Source organism: Primulina tabacum, unplaced genomic scaffold, assembly GCF_025594145.1.
Source record: "Primulina tabacum isolate GXHZ01 unplaced genomic scaffold, ASM2559414v2 Contig420, whole genome shotgun sequence".
In the NCBI taxonomy this organism is placed as follows: Eukaryota; Viridiplantae; Streptophyta; class Magnoliopsida; order Lamiales; family Gesneriaceae; genus Primulina; species Primulina tabacum.
This window is the reverse complement of record NW_027459743.1, coordinates 1-14,756: the sequence shown is the minus strand read 5'-3', so window position 1 is coordinate 14,756 and position 14,756 is coordinate 1. Positions and strand designations below refer to the sequence as shown.

General features: G+C 35.5%; 1 protein-coding gene and 1 pseudogene across 1 annotated transcript; one reads left to right on the top strand and one right to left on the bottom strand.

Annotated features, from left to right (window-relative positions):
• The first annotated feature begins 1,912 nt into the window (after positions 1–1,912).
• LOC142534201 (formin-like protein 4) lies at positions 1,913–5,036 on the top strand. The gene is made up of 2 exons (XM_075641134.1): positions 1,913–3,388; positions 3,484–5,036. The coding sequence occupies exons 1-2, from the start codon at positions 2,157–2,159 to the stop codon at positions 4,859–4,861; spliced, it is 2,610 nt and encodes an 869-aa protein (XP_075497249.1). The 5' UTR covers positions 1,913–2,156; the 3' UTR covers positions 4,862–5,036.
• A 7,207-nt stretch (positions 5,037–12,243) lies between these two features.
• Positions 12,244–13,682, bottom strand: LOC142534199 (putative galacturonosyltransferase-like 9; annotated as a pseudogene).
• Positions 13,683–14,756: the final 1,074 nt, after the last annotated feature.

Sequence of the window (14,756 nt, the reverse complement as noted above, 5' to 3'; positions counted from 1 at the left end):
AACGGACAAACCAATGATTACGTCAAATGACATGAATTTTAAAGATAATAATGAGTCTAAAATTAAATTTTAAAAATGGATCTATCTTCATACTTCAATTTTTTCACTATCTGAACAAGGCCGATTCAACGGCTTACACTATATCAAAAAACACGATTGTTTAATAAGATTTTTATTTTTAGAATATCTTGCTGTATGTATATATAAATATATAATCAAAATATATTTTACTAAAACTTGTACCGTAAATTACACCAGACAATATAACGTTACTCAACATGACATGTTTTTAATAGGACAACTAAACATATTTAAGAATATATATATTTTTAAGGGGGTTTGATAGGTTGGTATGGTCAAATTTTTTTAGTTATATTATGACTATTTATTTACGAAAATATTATAATTGTAAAATTGATGAAAATCTATTGTTCTTTTAACTATTTACTTAAGAAAACATCACTTTTCAAAATTGCTCTCTGTATTCTATTCCTACATTAGAATTTTTGCATTTTTTTCTCATTTCACCATTTTTTTTTTATTTTTCGTTACAAAATAGCCTGTGTAAGCACATAACACATGCATTTTTGGTTTCGAAGAGATTGATAGCTGAATAAATTCTTTGCACCAACACCCAGGGTCGATATTAAAAGTTTTAGGTTTGAGTTTAACTTTAAAAAGAGACATTAAATCATAACGTGCATTAATATTCTTCTAAACTCGTAAATTTTTTGAATTAAATCACTATCTTAAACATAATATAAAAACTACACGTGCACAAAAATCAAAAAATATATATTATAATTGAGTTAATAAGATCAAACATGTACAAAATGATCGTTAAAAAACAACTCATCTTTGAGTGAGCTAAAAATACAAATCAAATTGTTCAATAATTTCTTTCTCAATTGATAACATAACCAATTCATTCTATATTTTCTCGTGGCATGGTTGACTGGAGAGAAAAGTTTTGATGAACTTTAACTTCAAAAAACTTCATTTTGCACATACTAATGGAAACATAAGATCAAAGATAACTAACAAGAATTTATAAGCAATGTGTGGAGTTAGAAAATATTCAACTATTTTATTCAATTAATTCACTACAAAACCAAGTGACTTAGAAATAATAAATTTTATAAATAATTTATCGAGAGACCCATGAATTATAAAGAAAATTATATTTGGCACATGAAAAATAAATTTTTACGATCGAAAGGGAAAAAAAATCAATAAATAATAAATTTATATTTCGTGTCAATTTACACTACTACATAATAAAAAAAAATTATAGGTTCGGAGAAAAATAGGTCCGAGTTTTTACCTTCAAATAAGAACGTCCCTGCCTACACCACTTTCCTACTACACTTTAAAATAGGATTTCTAAGCAATTACACCAAAATTATTCAAATGGGACTTTGTCATAATTTAATAATAATAATAACAAAAATTAGGCTACAAAATGACACTTTCAGTGGCTTTTGACCTAAAATCGCTGAAATACATGTGTTGATGGAGTCTTCCTTCTGACTTTTTACGCGTTGAAGATTTCTTCCAATATTTCGATCCCGCAATATAATATATATAATATATAATAATAATAATAATAATAATAATAATAATAATCAGCCATGAGGAATCAATTTCTTTCTTCCTTTTTTGTTTATATGTTCTATTTTTTTTTAAAAAAAATAACTTTATTCCGCTTCTTTCACTTTAAAATATTTATCGAAAAATATAGAATCAGAATCGCGCACATATTATTTTAAATCAATTTATTTATCACAAATAAATTGATTTATTTGTGAAAAACTTGTCTATCCCTATCTGATAACAAACTTGTGTAACCACCATTCGAACTTTTCCTTAACAATGAATTGTTCCCAAAGTCCACCCTTTCTTCCCATTCCCAATCTGAATCTCCACACAAGGGCAGGATGGTCATTTCACGAAGCCTCGGACATATACCAAATCAACAACCCTAACTTCTCCCCTTTGAAACATTCAGCAACCAAACCAAACAAAATTTAAATTAATCTTTCCGAAGACAAAAAAAAGAAAAAAAAAGGAGCCAAAATCATTAAGCAATGATCACAATTCATCACAAAAAAATTCATTAATTTCCAAACACTCTTCAGTTCTTGCCACATCCTACCATGGCTGCGAAATGTATAATTCTTTGTCCATTCATTCTTTTGATCTTTGCTTCAATCCCTCCATCCTTTTCTCTATCAAATTCACAGAACATACAAACTCACTATCCATTCTCCAATCCCATTCCTCCTCCACTTGGACCTACTTTCCGACCGCCTCCGGCCCCCACCAACGAGCCGCCTAATGTCCCTCCAACGACACTGATTCCGCCACCACAAGTAATATCTCCGACGGGGAAATCGTCGACGAAATCGGCTGTGGGAAAGGCCATTGGTGTGACAGCTGCGAGCACTCTGGTTTTATCAGGGCTTCTCTTCTTTTTGCTTTTGAGGCATTCGAAACGTAAAAGGGAAAGAGATATCAATCCTACTACCACTACTACTAATCCGACAACTAATGCCATGGTGCTTTCTGTTCCTCGAGCGGATGATTTTAGTCGATTTAATGGTAATCTTAAAGGGTTGATTGTTGATGAGAATGGATTGGATGTTTTGTATTGGAGAAACTTGGAAGAAGGAGATAAGAGGACTAGTTTCAAGAATCAGCAATATCGGAATTTGAAAGATGAGCATAATGGAGAAGAGAAAAGATTTGCTAATGAAAGAGTGAGGAAAGAGGAGCCTTTACATGAAGCTCCTTTGCTTAAAGGGAGGTCTTCAACTTCTGAAAATCCTCTTTGGGGAGAAAAACCGTCAGACCAGAGAATGATGAAGGTTCCTACTGTTTCATCTAATGTGACTTTCAAGGATTCCGATAATCATGATTCATCGGTTCGAGTATCGAACAGTTTGGCACTACCACTGGCACCACCATCACGGCAGCCTGTGTTAGCTTCTGAGGCCGTCCCGAAAGGAAAAATGGCTGCACCTCCCCCTCAGCCATCAATGCTAACACCACCACTGCCTCCACCACCGAGAGTACCACCACTGCCTCCACCGCCAGGAGCACCATCACGGCAACCACAATCAATATTAGCATCCGGGGCTGTTCAGAAAGGAAAAATGCCTGCACCACCTCCTCCACCATCACAAACCTCGTCAAATAATGGACCTGCTCCGCCACCACCACCACCAGCATTGAAAGAAATGCCTGGTAAGCACTTGTCCTTAGCGGCAGAAGGCTCGTCGAGCAATGGGAGTGGACAGGTGAAACTGAAACCATTGCATTGGGATAAAGTTAATCCAGATGTCAAGCATTCCATGGTGTGGGATAAAATGGACAAGGGTTCTTTCAAGTAAGGAACCTCCAATACCATTCTTATAAAATAATTATCTGTTATATGTTGTATCTTAAGTGATATCTAATTTATTCTTAAATTATGTAACTCAGGTTTGATGGTGATCTTATGGAAGCCCTCTTTGGATTCGTTGCAACGAACCGAAAATCTCCAAGAGGAGACGGTAGCTCGATTACAGGAAACGGGGATAAATCAGGTCCTCCCCAACAGATCTTCATCCTAGAAGCGAGAAAATCTCAGAACATAGCCATAGTACTCAAATCTCTTGGAATCACACGCCAAGATCTAATCAACGGTTTACTCGAGGGACGAGGTCTAATCGACGACACAATAGAAAAACTTGTAAAAATAGCTCCAACTGATGAAGAAATATCCCAAATCCTCGCATTTCATGGCGATCCCACAAGACTTGCTGATGCCGAATCCTTCCTCTACCATCTACTCAAAGCTGTTCCATCCGCATTCACTCGTTTCAAGGCATTGCTTTTCAAGTGCAACTACGATTCCGAGTATGCACATATGAAAGAGTCGTTGCAATCCCTAGAATCAGCTTGCAAGGAGATGAAAACTCGAGGGCTTTTCTTGAAACTTTTGGAAGCTGTTCTCAAAGCCGGGAATCGGTTAAATGCCGGAACATCTAGAGGAAATGCACAGGCTTTTAACCTTACCGCTTTAACAAAATTATCTGACGTGAAAAGCTCTGATGGAAAAACAACCCTTCTCCAATTTGTCGTACAGGAAGTAGTTCGTGCAGAGGGTAAACGCTTTGTGCTTAACAAAAACCGTAGTTTAAGCAGGACAAATAACCAGACCACAAACGCCGCTGAGAATCAAAACACTGATAGGTTCCTATCAAAAGATGATAGAGAAAGGGAATACATGATGCTCGGTTTGCCCCTTGTTGGTGGCCTAAGTGGGGAATTCTCCAACGTTAAGAAGGCAGCCACTTTAGACTACGATCTGCTGCTAAGAACAAGCTCAGAATTAGCAAAACAAGTGGTGGAGACTCGTAAAATAGTAGTGAAATGCGGTAATCATGGTGGATTTGCCCGAGAAATGACAGGTTTTCTTGATACAGCAGAATTAGAGATACAGATAGTTAAAGATGAACTGACAAGCGTCATAGAGCTTGTGAAGAAGACAACAGATTATTATCAACCGGGCTTCTCGTCCAAGGATCGAGGGACAAACACATTTCAACTTTTCACCATCGTTAAAGATTTTCTTGGAATGGTCGATCAAGTTTGTATTGACATTGCAAGAAACGCGCAGAAGAAGCAGTCTGTATCATCAACGTCATCATCATCATCACCAGCAACATCATCGTTGTCATCTTCTGTTTCTGTTGTTAGACCATCGTCACCTGAATCTCCTCGAGTTTTCAGGTTCCCAAAACTGCCTGCTAATTTTATGTCACAGAACTCGAAGAGCAGTTCAAGTGATTCGGACGATGATTCTGAGGTAAAGTAATGAAAGTGGCAAGATTTCGAGTTTTGTACATAGGTAAAAAAACAAAAAGCTCTTGACACTGTTGAGTGTTTTCGTTATTTCATTTTTCAAGTTTTTGATTCTTTGCCATTGTTCTTTTTATCACACAATTAATGCAAGATTCAACGGAGCAGCGTTCGTTTCTCCTCTATCAGGACTTATTAGTATTATCGTTTGGATTATTTTGTCCGACAGATATCGAAAATAATAAAAATATCAGAATATAATTAAAAAATAATAAATTTGTGTTTTATCAGAATTAAATGTTGTGCCAGATGTTACAACATCTCGGACAACATCTACATGCAGCGGAAAATTAACTTTTATAACATAAATTGATTTGAAATAAATAGATGGACAAGATTAAATATGCAAGTATGCAGTGCCTTATGGCAAAAATTAATCAGTAGAAAACCAAACCGTTTACAAAAACTTATCACTAGTGATTAAGAATAAAATCAATTTTCTCAACAAGTTGAGAAAACAAATGCTTTCTAAAACAAATAATCAGAATAAAACTAAGACAAGAAAGCAAAAAACGTGATCCAAAAAGGTAAATCCACGAGAAGCAATCTTCGGCCAACTTCTTCCCAGATGTTGTCCGCAGATGTTCTCAACATTCACAGCAACACTCTATCACGCTCTTCACAGCACGTCTCTTGAATAGGTTTTCTCTGAATTCCTGAACGTGCACACGTGAGTGAATATTAACCGAGAGAGGAGAAGCAGCACGAAAATCTCCCACGAAAAACTCCCACGAAAATCACCTCCACGAAAAACTATCTCCACAAAAATCTCTTCCACGAAAAATCTCTTCCACTAAAACTCTCTGAATTTTTCTTCGTCTCTCTCTCTTTCCACTCTTCTCTCTATTCGCCCTCTATCACCTCACGTTGATCACCTCTTATGTATAGCTTTCATCTCTCCTAGAGTTTATCTTCCATAAAGAAATCTATAAGATATGGTAAACAAGAATTCTATTAGAAACAAATCAATAATACCATATCATGTAAATCATTATCATAAATATTATATCTAGAAGATATTTATCACAAAGATAATATCTAGAAAGGTAAAACCCAATATTCCACATAATCTTATCAATAGGAAAATAAATTCAAGGAAGAAATCATATCACAGTAAATCTTAACATAATTATCTAGAAAGGCAAAACCTAATTAAATATTAAATATCATATCAACAAAGAAAAGATAATATTAGGGAAATAAATCAATAAGATATATCAATTAAAATTAGGAATAAATATTTCCCTTCAATCTCCCCCTTTTTGCCTTTCTGGACAAAATCAAATCAAACTCAATTTCACAGTTGAACTCCAGTTAACTCCCCCTTAATATGAGAATTTTTCTCCCCCTGAATAAAATCAAATTAGTACGGGTGTTGTTCGTTGTGTTGGCAACACCGGAGACAACACCTGCAATCAAAACAGAAACACATCAGGGAAGCAGAACCTTGACAAAGCAGAATATTAAAAAACGAAATCAAGCAAATGTATCAGATAGATGGTATCATTTGATCCTTTCAATTCACACTCCCTTGAGTTTGAGTCACGTCTTCTCTCCCTTTTTGTCCAGAATGGACATCTACCTCCATAGCCAGACGATAGTCAGAAACAAGATTATAGTAATAGACTATATCACGAAATCTTGAAGAAGGAATTATGTGAATAATGTGAAGAGAAAACAGTGTAAATCAAAAGAATAAGTATGCATGCAAAGGTAACAAAATCAAGATTTACTCAAACAATCCTAAGATCCTTAACGGAAAAAAAATTTAATGGGAAATATTTTTAGCCGTTATCACCTTCCAAGAATACCGAGATAATTGCGTCCAATATCTTTTCAAAATAATTTCCAGAATTAAAACCCACATCGATCTAACACCATCGAACCATAAAAAATCACACATATTCAATTTTCAGTAAAATCTGGATTTTCATCGAATTTTCTTTGTCGAAATACTCATGTCCTCTTGACACAACAATATTCACAATGTTATGTTTATGCATGACTTATTTATGCCTAATAACAGAATGTAACAGAAATAGAAACATGAAAGCAAATATGAGATATGTTCACAAATGAAGTGTTTCACAAATGTTGGCAACATCTTCCGACAACACGCACAATTCCAGAAAAACAATTTTGATTTTTCTGCACACTTGGAGACTTATCAACTTTCTGATAATAGAAGTGGTAGCTCCCACACTAGAAGAACGGTCTTCTTTAGGACTCCTCTAGGTAGCTTTTTCCATTTTCTTCTATTTTTGCCTTCTGTATTAAATTCAGAAGAGGTAGCTCCCACACTAAAAGCACAGTCTTCATTGGACTCTTTTAGGTAGCTTTTTCCCATCTTTCTTCTGATACAGAGCATATGCATAATTGATTTTCTTTGTACTCAATCTTTTCAAGTCACTTTTCGTATGAGACAATGTCATGGAGTACATGATCATCCTTCAACTATTTTGTGATTTAATCAGATTGTTAAGCATATCCAAGTGTGTTAAGTTTAGATAGAACAAGAAATTGTAAGTGCACCAGAAGATTATGCAACATAGTGATAACACATCATATAACAGTATGCATGCAGATGCAGTATGTCTAAGTCCTAGAATGCACATGCATGTTAGGTGTTGTCCGAGATGTTGTAACATCTGAGACAACATCTATGTATGATTAGGCAGAACACATGCTGAGAGATTTCCTAAGGTTGGAGAATCTCTCAAAAACTAATGCTTTTGTGAATATGTCAGCCATTTGGTTATTTGTACCAACAAATTCAATTCGAATCAATCCTTTTTCTACTAAATCTCGAATAAGTGATGTCTAATGTCAATGTGTTTTGTTCGAGAGTGTTTTACTGGATTTTTTGAAATATCAATTGTACTAGAATTATCACAGTATCCGATTTCTCTCTAATGAAACTAACCCATGAAACTGTGAGAAATCATAAACATAACCTTGACAATAAGACTCTCACCTTTAGATTTCTTAATAAAAGAGTTTTGTCTACCTCACCTCGTTGAAGCCAATTTCCAGTAGATATTCACTTAATCTGTGAGTATAAGGAGCTCATGCAAATAAGTCCAACCATCTTTCGGTAATCCACTTTTTTCTTTCTTTCGAGTTTGGACACCTTCATGCATACTTCCAATTATTTGAGATGATGGATGGTTTTTCTGAATTTTACTTAGAATATTTTGTCCATCATCTACTGCGTCATCATCGTTATTCGTTTCGTCCGCAGCTTCAGTGACTTCAGTGTCAGGTGTTGTGTCAGATGTTGCAACATCTGGGGCAACATCTGCATTTTCCAGTGATATTGGAATTTCCAGAAACTCATCCACATCATCTTCAGCTGTTTTCTTTTTGAGATCTGCAAGGTCATCAAAAACAACATTAATGGATTCCATAATAGTCCTAGTTCTTAAATTAAACATGCGATAGGCTCGACTATTAGCACACACAAAACAAATACTTATCACTCTTTGAATCAAATTTTGCAAGTTGATCCCTATCATTCAAAACATAGCACACACAACCAAAAACATGAAAATATTTAAGGTTAGGCTTCTTTCCCATAATTATCTCATACGATGTCATAGTCGAAACACTTCTCAAATACACCCTATTTGAAATATGACATGCGGTGTTAAGGGCTTCTGCCCAAAAACGCTTTGAAATGCACTTTGAAGTCAACATCACCCTTGTCATTTCTTGAAGTGTTCTATTCTTACGTTCGGCTATCCCATTTTGTTGTGGTTTCTTTGGAGCAGAAAATTCATGTGAAATACCTTTCTTGTCACAAAAAGATGAGAATAAGGAGTTTCAAATTCCTTACCATGGTCAATCCTTATCCTTGTCACCTTCAAATTATGAAAGTTTGTAATCCTTGTGACCAATTTTTTAAACACATTGAAAAGTTGTCTGATTTCTCCCTAATGAAACTTATCCATGAAAACTGTGAGAAATCATCAACACAAACAAATGAATACTTCTTACCTCCAAAACTTTTCACTTCCCAGGCCCATAAGATCCTGGGTAGCAATTCGAGGCAACCTGTTGTCCCAAAGTGGGGCAACATATGATGTGACCACGAGTTTGTTACCCTTTTGACAGTCTCCACAAACATATGGTGTACTAGATGATAGGTTAGACAACCTCGTACAGCATCGTACTTACTCAAATTCTTCAAGGTTTTGAAATTTACATGACCGAGTTTTTGATGCCAAAGGTTGAGTTCATTTGATTTGTGCATGTTTGCAATGAAAGTTCCTCACCTATTTGGTAGAGTTATCGAAGACCTTGTACCTGTCATAATACACATGTTAGTTTCATCAAAAACTTCACAAGTATGTTTATCAAACGTGACAAGCAAATTATCATCACACAATTGGCTTATGCTTATCAAATTTGAATTAATCCTTCAACATGAAGCACATTGTGGAGCTTTGGCAGTCCTTCAACACTCAATGTACCATTTCCAACAATTTTTCCTTTAGCTCCCCCTCCATATGTCACTCTACCACATTTTGCTCAACATAATTGGTGAGATATTCTCGTGATCCACATCATGTGGCGTGAGCTTTCCACTATCAAAGTACCAATGACCTGCAGTATTAGTTTTCAACGAAGTATAGACAACTTTGCAGTGAGTTTTTTTACCTTTGGGACCCAAATTTGTCTTACTGTAGGTCGGCGGTTGGAGGTGTTACGGGAAATGTTGGACAACATTCGGGGCAACATCTGGCTCGACTTTTGATTCATGCGATCATCCCTGAATTTAAAACAGTAGGACGTGATATGACCAGGCTTAAACAGTAATGACATACATACCTGCGTTTCTTCTTAGAATGGGTGCAGCAAGTTGTCTTTTTGATGGAGAGCTTTTGATTGGTGACTTGGATTGTGGTTGTGGAGATGTATCAGCTTTTCCTTTCACAAAAACAGTAGACTTGGAAGATTCACCTATTTCAAACACACTGTCTTGAAGCCTAAGACTTTCTTGTCATCTCTTCCCATCAAAAGTATGGATTCAAGCTTGGATGTGCTTGAATTGAATTTTGACAAAGTTTCAGTTGCCTTTTGAAGTTCTTCTTTGGTCTTTCCCAGTTCTAAGTCCTTTTTGCTCAGAATTACTTCAAATTTGGCAACCACAGCTCTTAGATCAGTGTTTTTCTTTACAAGAGTGGAGTTAAGCTTGTTTCTTTGGTCCAATCCTCGAACAATTCTTCATAAAGCTTTTGAACACTCTCAAGAGTCATCTCTTCATCATCAGCTTCTGATTCATCATCTCCACTCGAATTTTCAGAAGTTGTGGATTTAAAACATACTGATTTTTGCAGATGTTTCGGCCAGGGTGGCAACACCTAGGGCAACACCTAAAGGATTCACTTGCAACCAGCGTTTTTCTTATTCCTTGGTCGAAACTGTTGTTGGACAGGAGGTTTAGGAGCTGGTGGTCGAAGTGCTCCGTTTGCAAGTGATGTGTCCATTAAATATTTCTGTCAAAACAAAATAAAAACCAGAATCAGCACTTAGTATATCAAGAGTAGGCTCTGATACCACTTGTTAGGATTATTTTGTCCGACAGATATCGAAAATAATAAAAATATCAGAATAGAATTAACAAATAATAAATTTGTGTTTTATCAGAATTAAATGTTGTGCCAGATGTTACAACATCTCGGACAACATCTACATGCAGCGAAAAATTAACTTTTATAACACAAATTGATTTGAAATAAATAGATGGACAAGATTAAATATGCACAAGTATAAATACTTGTGCAGTGCCTTATGGCAAAAATTAATCACTAGAAAAATCAATCGTTTACAAAAACTTATCACTAGTGATTAAGAATAAAATCAATTTTCTCAACAAGTTGAGAAAACAAATGCTTTCTAAAACAAAAACCAGAAAAAACTAAAACAAGAAAGCAAAAACGTGCCAAAAGTATCCACGAGAAGCAATCTTCGGCCAACTTCTTCCCAGATGTTGTCCGCAGATGTTCTCAACATTCACAGCAACACTCTATCACTCTTCACAGCACGTCTCTTGAAAGGTTTTCTCTGAATTCTGAACGTGCACACGTGAGTGAATATTAACCGAGAGAGGAGAAGCAGCACGAAAATCTCCACGAAAACTCCCACGAAAACTCCACGAAAATCACTCCACGAAAAACTTCCACGAAAATCTCTTCCACTAAAACTCTCTGAATTTTTCTTCGTCTCTCTCTCTCACTCTTCTCTATTCGCCCTCTATCACCTCACGTTGATCACCTCTTATGTATAGCTTTCATCTCTCCTAGTTTATCTTCCATAAAGAAATCTATAAGATATGGTAAACAAGAATTCTATTAGAAACAAATCAATAATACCATATCATGTAAATCATTATCATAAATATTACAAATATAATAACTAATAAGAAAAAATTAAATAAATCAAATAAAAAAGAATATTCCGAGAATATTCTTTTTTAGAGTAAGATTTGAAGTAGATGAGTTGAAGATGAATATTGTATTTGGTACAGAAACTGCACTATTTTAAAACAGAGTTGCTTTAAAATAGAGTTTTGGGTTGGAGATGACCTTAGCCACATTAATTTGGCGATTTTTTCCACTTCACGACCCTTGTCAAAATCTATCGACCATTTTATTATAACGATGAACATGCAATCAAAATAGGAAAAATTCGACCTTTATGCAATGTATTTGGAATTATGAAGTTCATGTCTGAATATGTGAAACTATAACTTGAAATAAATCGAGGTGGTTGGATCTTGCATAAGATTAGTACAGCTTAAAAATCAAAATAGCATGTGACATTATATGTTTGTCAACAAATGTGAATCGTGAAGAGTAATTATTATCATTTTTTTTTTATGAGAAATCGCGGTCCTTGTAGACATGCGCATTTGATAAACTATTTGACTAACACAATAATCTGCAAACAACGTTAGTCAAGTAAATCGATTAAGGCTCGCCCGAAGATGTTGGGAGAAAAATCAAACTCCTGATTATTGACCAAACTCTCACCTTTCACCAACTCAAAAACATATTGAAAACGTGAATCTTCCACATCAAATCATCTTTTGAGTAAACTTTTGAAGTCAATGGCCAATTACAACGAAACAAAAACACTACACGTTGATGAAATTTCCATCTGTACATTGGAACATCACTATACATTATTTATGAAGTTTACAGCTATTAAAAGCACATAATCTTAGTTCACATAGTTCCATAAATCATTGTCAACTTGTATATTTTCATATTAAAATAAAATATGACCACGTCAGCAACTTGCCTTGGCCTTACAAAGACTATAAACACATATAACCCCGATTGGTACAATAATATTTATTACATTACAACAAATAAATGTTCTTAAGAATTACAAATGCCTCGCTAAATACAATACCAATGTAAACCCAAAATTGAAGGAACCATTTTATATATATATATATATATATATATATATATATATATATATATAAAATCAATCCCAATTGCGTATTTCTCTCTACTCAATATGTACGTAGCTCATGACCCAATCAAAGAATCGATTAAAACAAATAACTAGAATAACCAACCAAGTTACTGGGCAGGGCCGTTGATTGTACATGATGCTGATGATGTTGTACCCTCGATTTCCCCTTGTACAAATCGTACGGTTTCCAAAGATGATCCAACGGACAGGGCTCGTTCTGATCTAGCCTAACCCAAGGCTTGCCCTTCCCGCTCCAGTGCAGCAGGCTCACTGGACCGGGGTGCAGCGACCTACAGGATCCTGATACGTTGTCCCCACCCAGCCCGTGTTGGTTCCATCTGTGGTCAATTGGCTCCACATTTCCACCGAAGACGAGCAAAAATGGAGGCAACGAACCCAGCTCATATATCCGGTTCCTCCTCTGCAATTCCATCCAGTTCTCGATTTTCTTCCTGTAATTCCCCTCCCTCCACGTCTGCAAATCCATTACCATCACCCCGGTGTTGAAGTAGCACGGTTTCCTCGACGGGAATGCCCGGCTCAGAACTGGGTCGGACCAGAAATTGTCCGTGAAATACTTGGTGAAATTTGCGTGGCAATATTCCGGAGCTCCGATTACTCTCTCCTCCGATAGTTTCACTTCCCACAGCTTCATAACATCGTCGACCAAGACAAGATCCGAGTCGAGGTAAATGACCCGATTCACACACGGGTCCAGCATGTCGCCTAAATAATTTCGAGCGTAGTTCAACGGATTTTCTAGCGCAGAACGGATGGACGAAGAAATCAGGTTGACCACTGAATCCTCTCGGAAAATGTGGATTTTGAAGTTCAGAGAAGGGAATATAGATCGAACAAGACGCGTTAAAACCCGCGGGTTGACGGAGTCAAACTCGGCGGCGATGAAATGGAAGAACAGTGTTCAGGGCAAGACGCGTGGCGGAGGACCGAGTGCACCGCCGCAACGGAACCCCGAAGGTATTCCGCGTCAAGTGTCATCGCGACGTGCACCAGAGAAGGATCACAGGCGGAGAACGATTTCCCGGGTTGATGATCGGAGAAAGGAGCCGCCTTGGGACAGTGCACTCCGTTACGGTAGTCCGGCGCCTCGGAATACCCGAAGAGGCTGTTGAAGTCCGGCTCCGTCACAGGTCCGGTGGGAAATGAACGGATTCCGAGGCACATTAATGGTGAGCAAAGGAGGAAAGCCAGAGCAACCACTTGGACCGAAAGCGGACACATCCAAGAAAAAACCATTTTCTCCATGGTTTTTCACGAAGGAAGAGGGAACGGGGCAGTGGTAACTTTAATGTAAATGCATATTTGAGAATGGTAGAGAGATTGTGGTTTCAGCAGGGGAAAGAGAAACATACGCGTACATATATATATATATAATTATTACTTATTTCTATAATTTTAATTTTATTAGAGTTCATAAAGGTAATTATATAATATTTGTTTTTGTGTGTGATATATATTTAATTAATTTTTTTTATGTTATGAGTGGTATTTAAATATAATTTGGTATATTAAAATATGATTCAATAATTTTTTTAAAAAAAGAATAAAATATTGATTGAAAAAGAATGTGTTCAGTAGTTTGAAATTTTTAATTGTTTTTTTTTCTATTTCACTTTCTTTTTGGTTGTGGAACATTCCATTAAGGTATGTTTATAATTTTCGATATTGAAAATTTTCATATATAATTATTATATACAATTTAATTATAACAGAAAATTATTATACTCCATTTTAAATTCATAAGTAAATGCCATTTCATATTTATATTTAACTAATAAATGTTGAATTCTACAATTTTTCCATGAATAAAAACTCATTTTAACCACAGTAAATGTGCTATAACGCAATAAATAGAGTATCAACCTAATTCATCTTGCTGAACATATTAAATTTAATTCCCCGATTCTAGTTTTCAAGAATTGCCACCTCGTTTGGTAAGCAATATTGGACCGTCTATAGGAAAAAAAAATAATTATTCTAAAATTATCACAATACATATTCATTTACCAAACATTTTAAAAAGTCGGTTTTTTGTATTTGTCTCGTTTCGATTTTGGTTATTGTCGAATTTCAGTCTTAATGTTATCTTTGTTTTCTAAATTTTATCATTTTTTATGTAGAATCAATGTAGTATATAATATAATGTCACATTATTGATAAAAAATGATTAAAATTACTAAAAGTCGAAAATAGATGTCTAAAACTTAAATTTATAACATATAAAACCAAAAGATTGTCCGATCACTTGCTAGAAATTGCGATCGACAATATTGTTGTTGGATCAATAGTTACAATATAACTAAAAAAATTTCAAACAATGTATCCTAAACAAATATTTAACT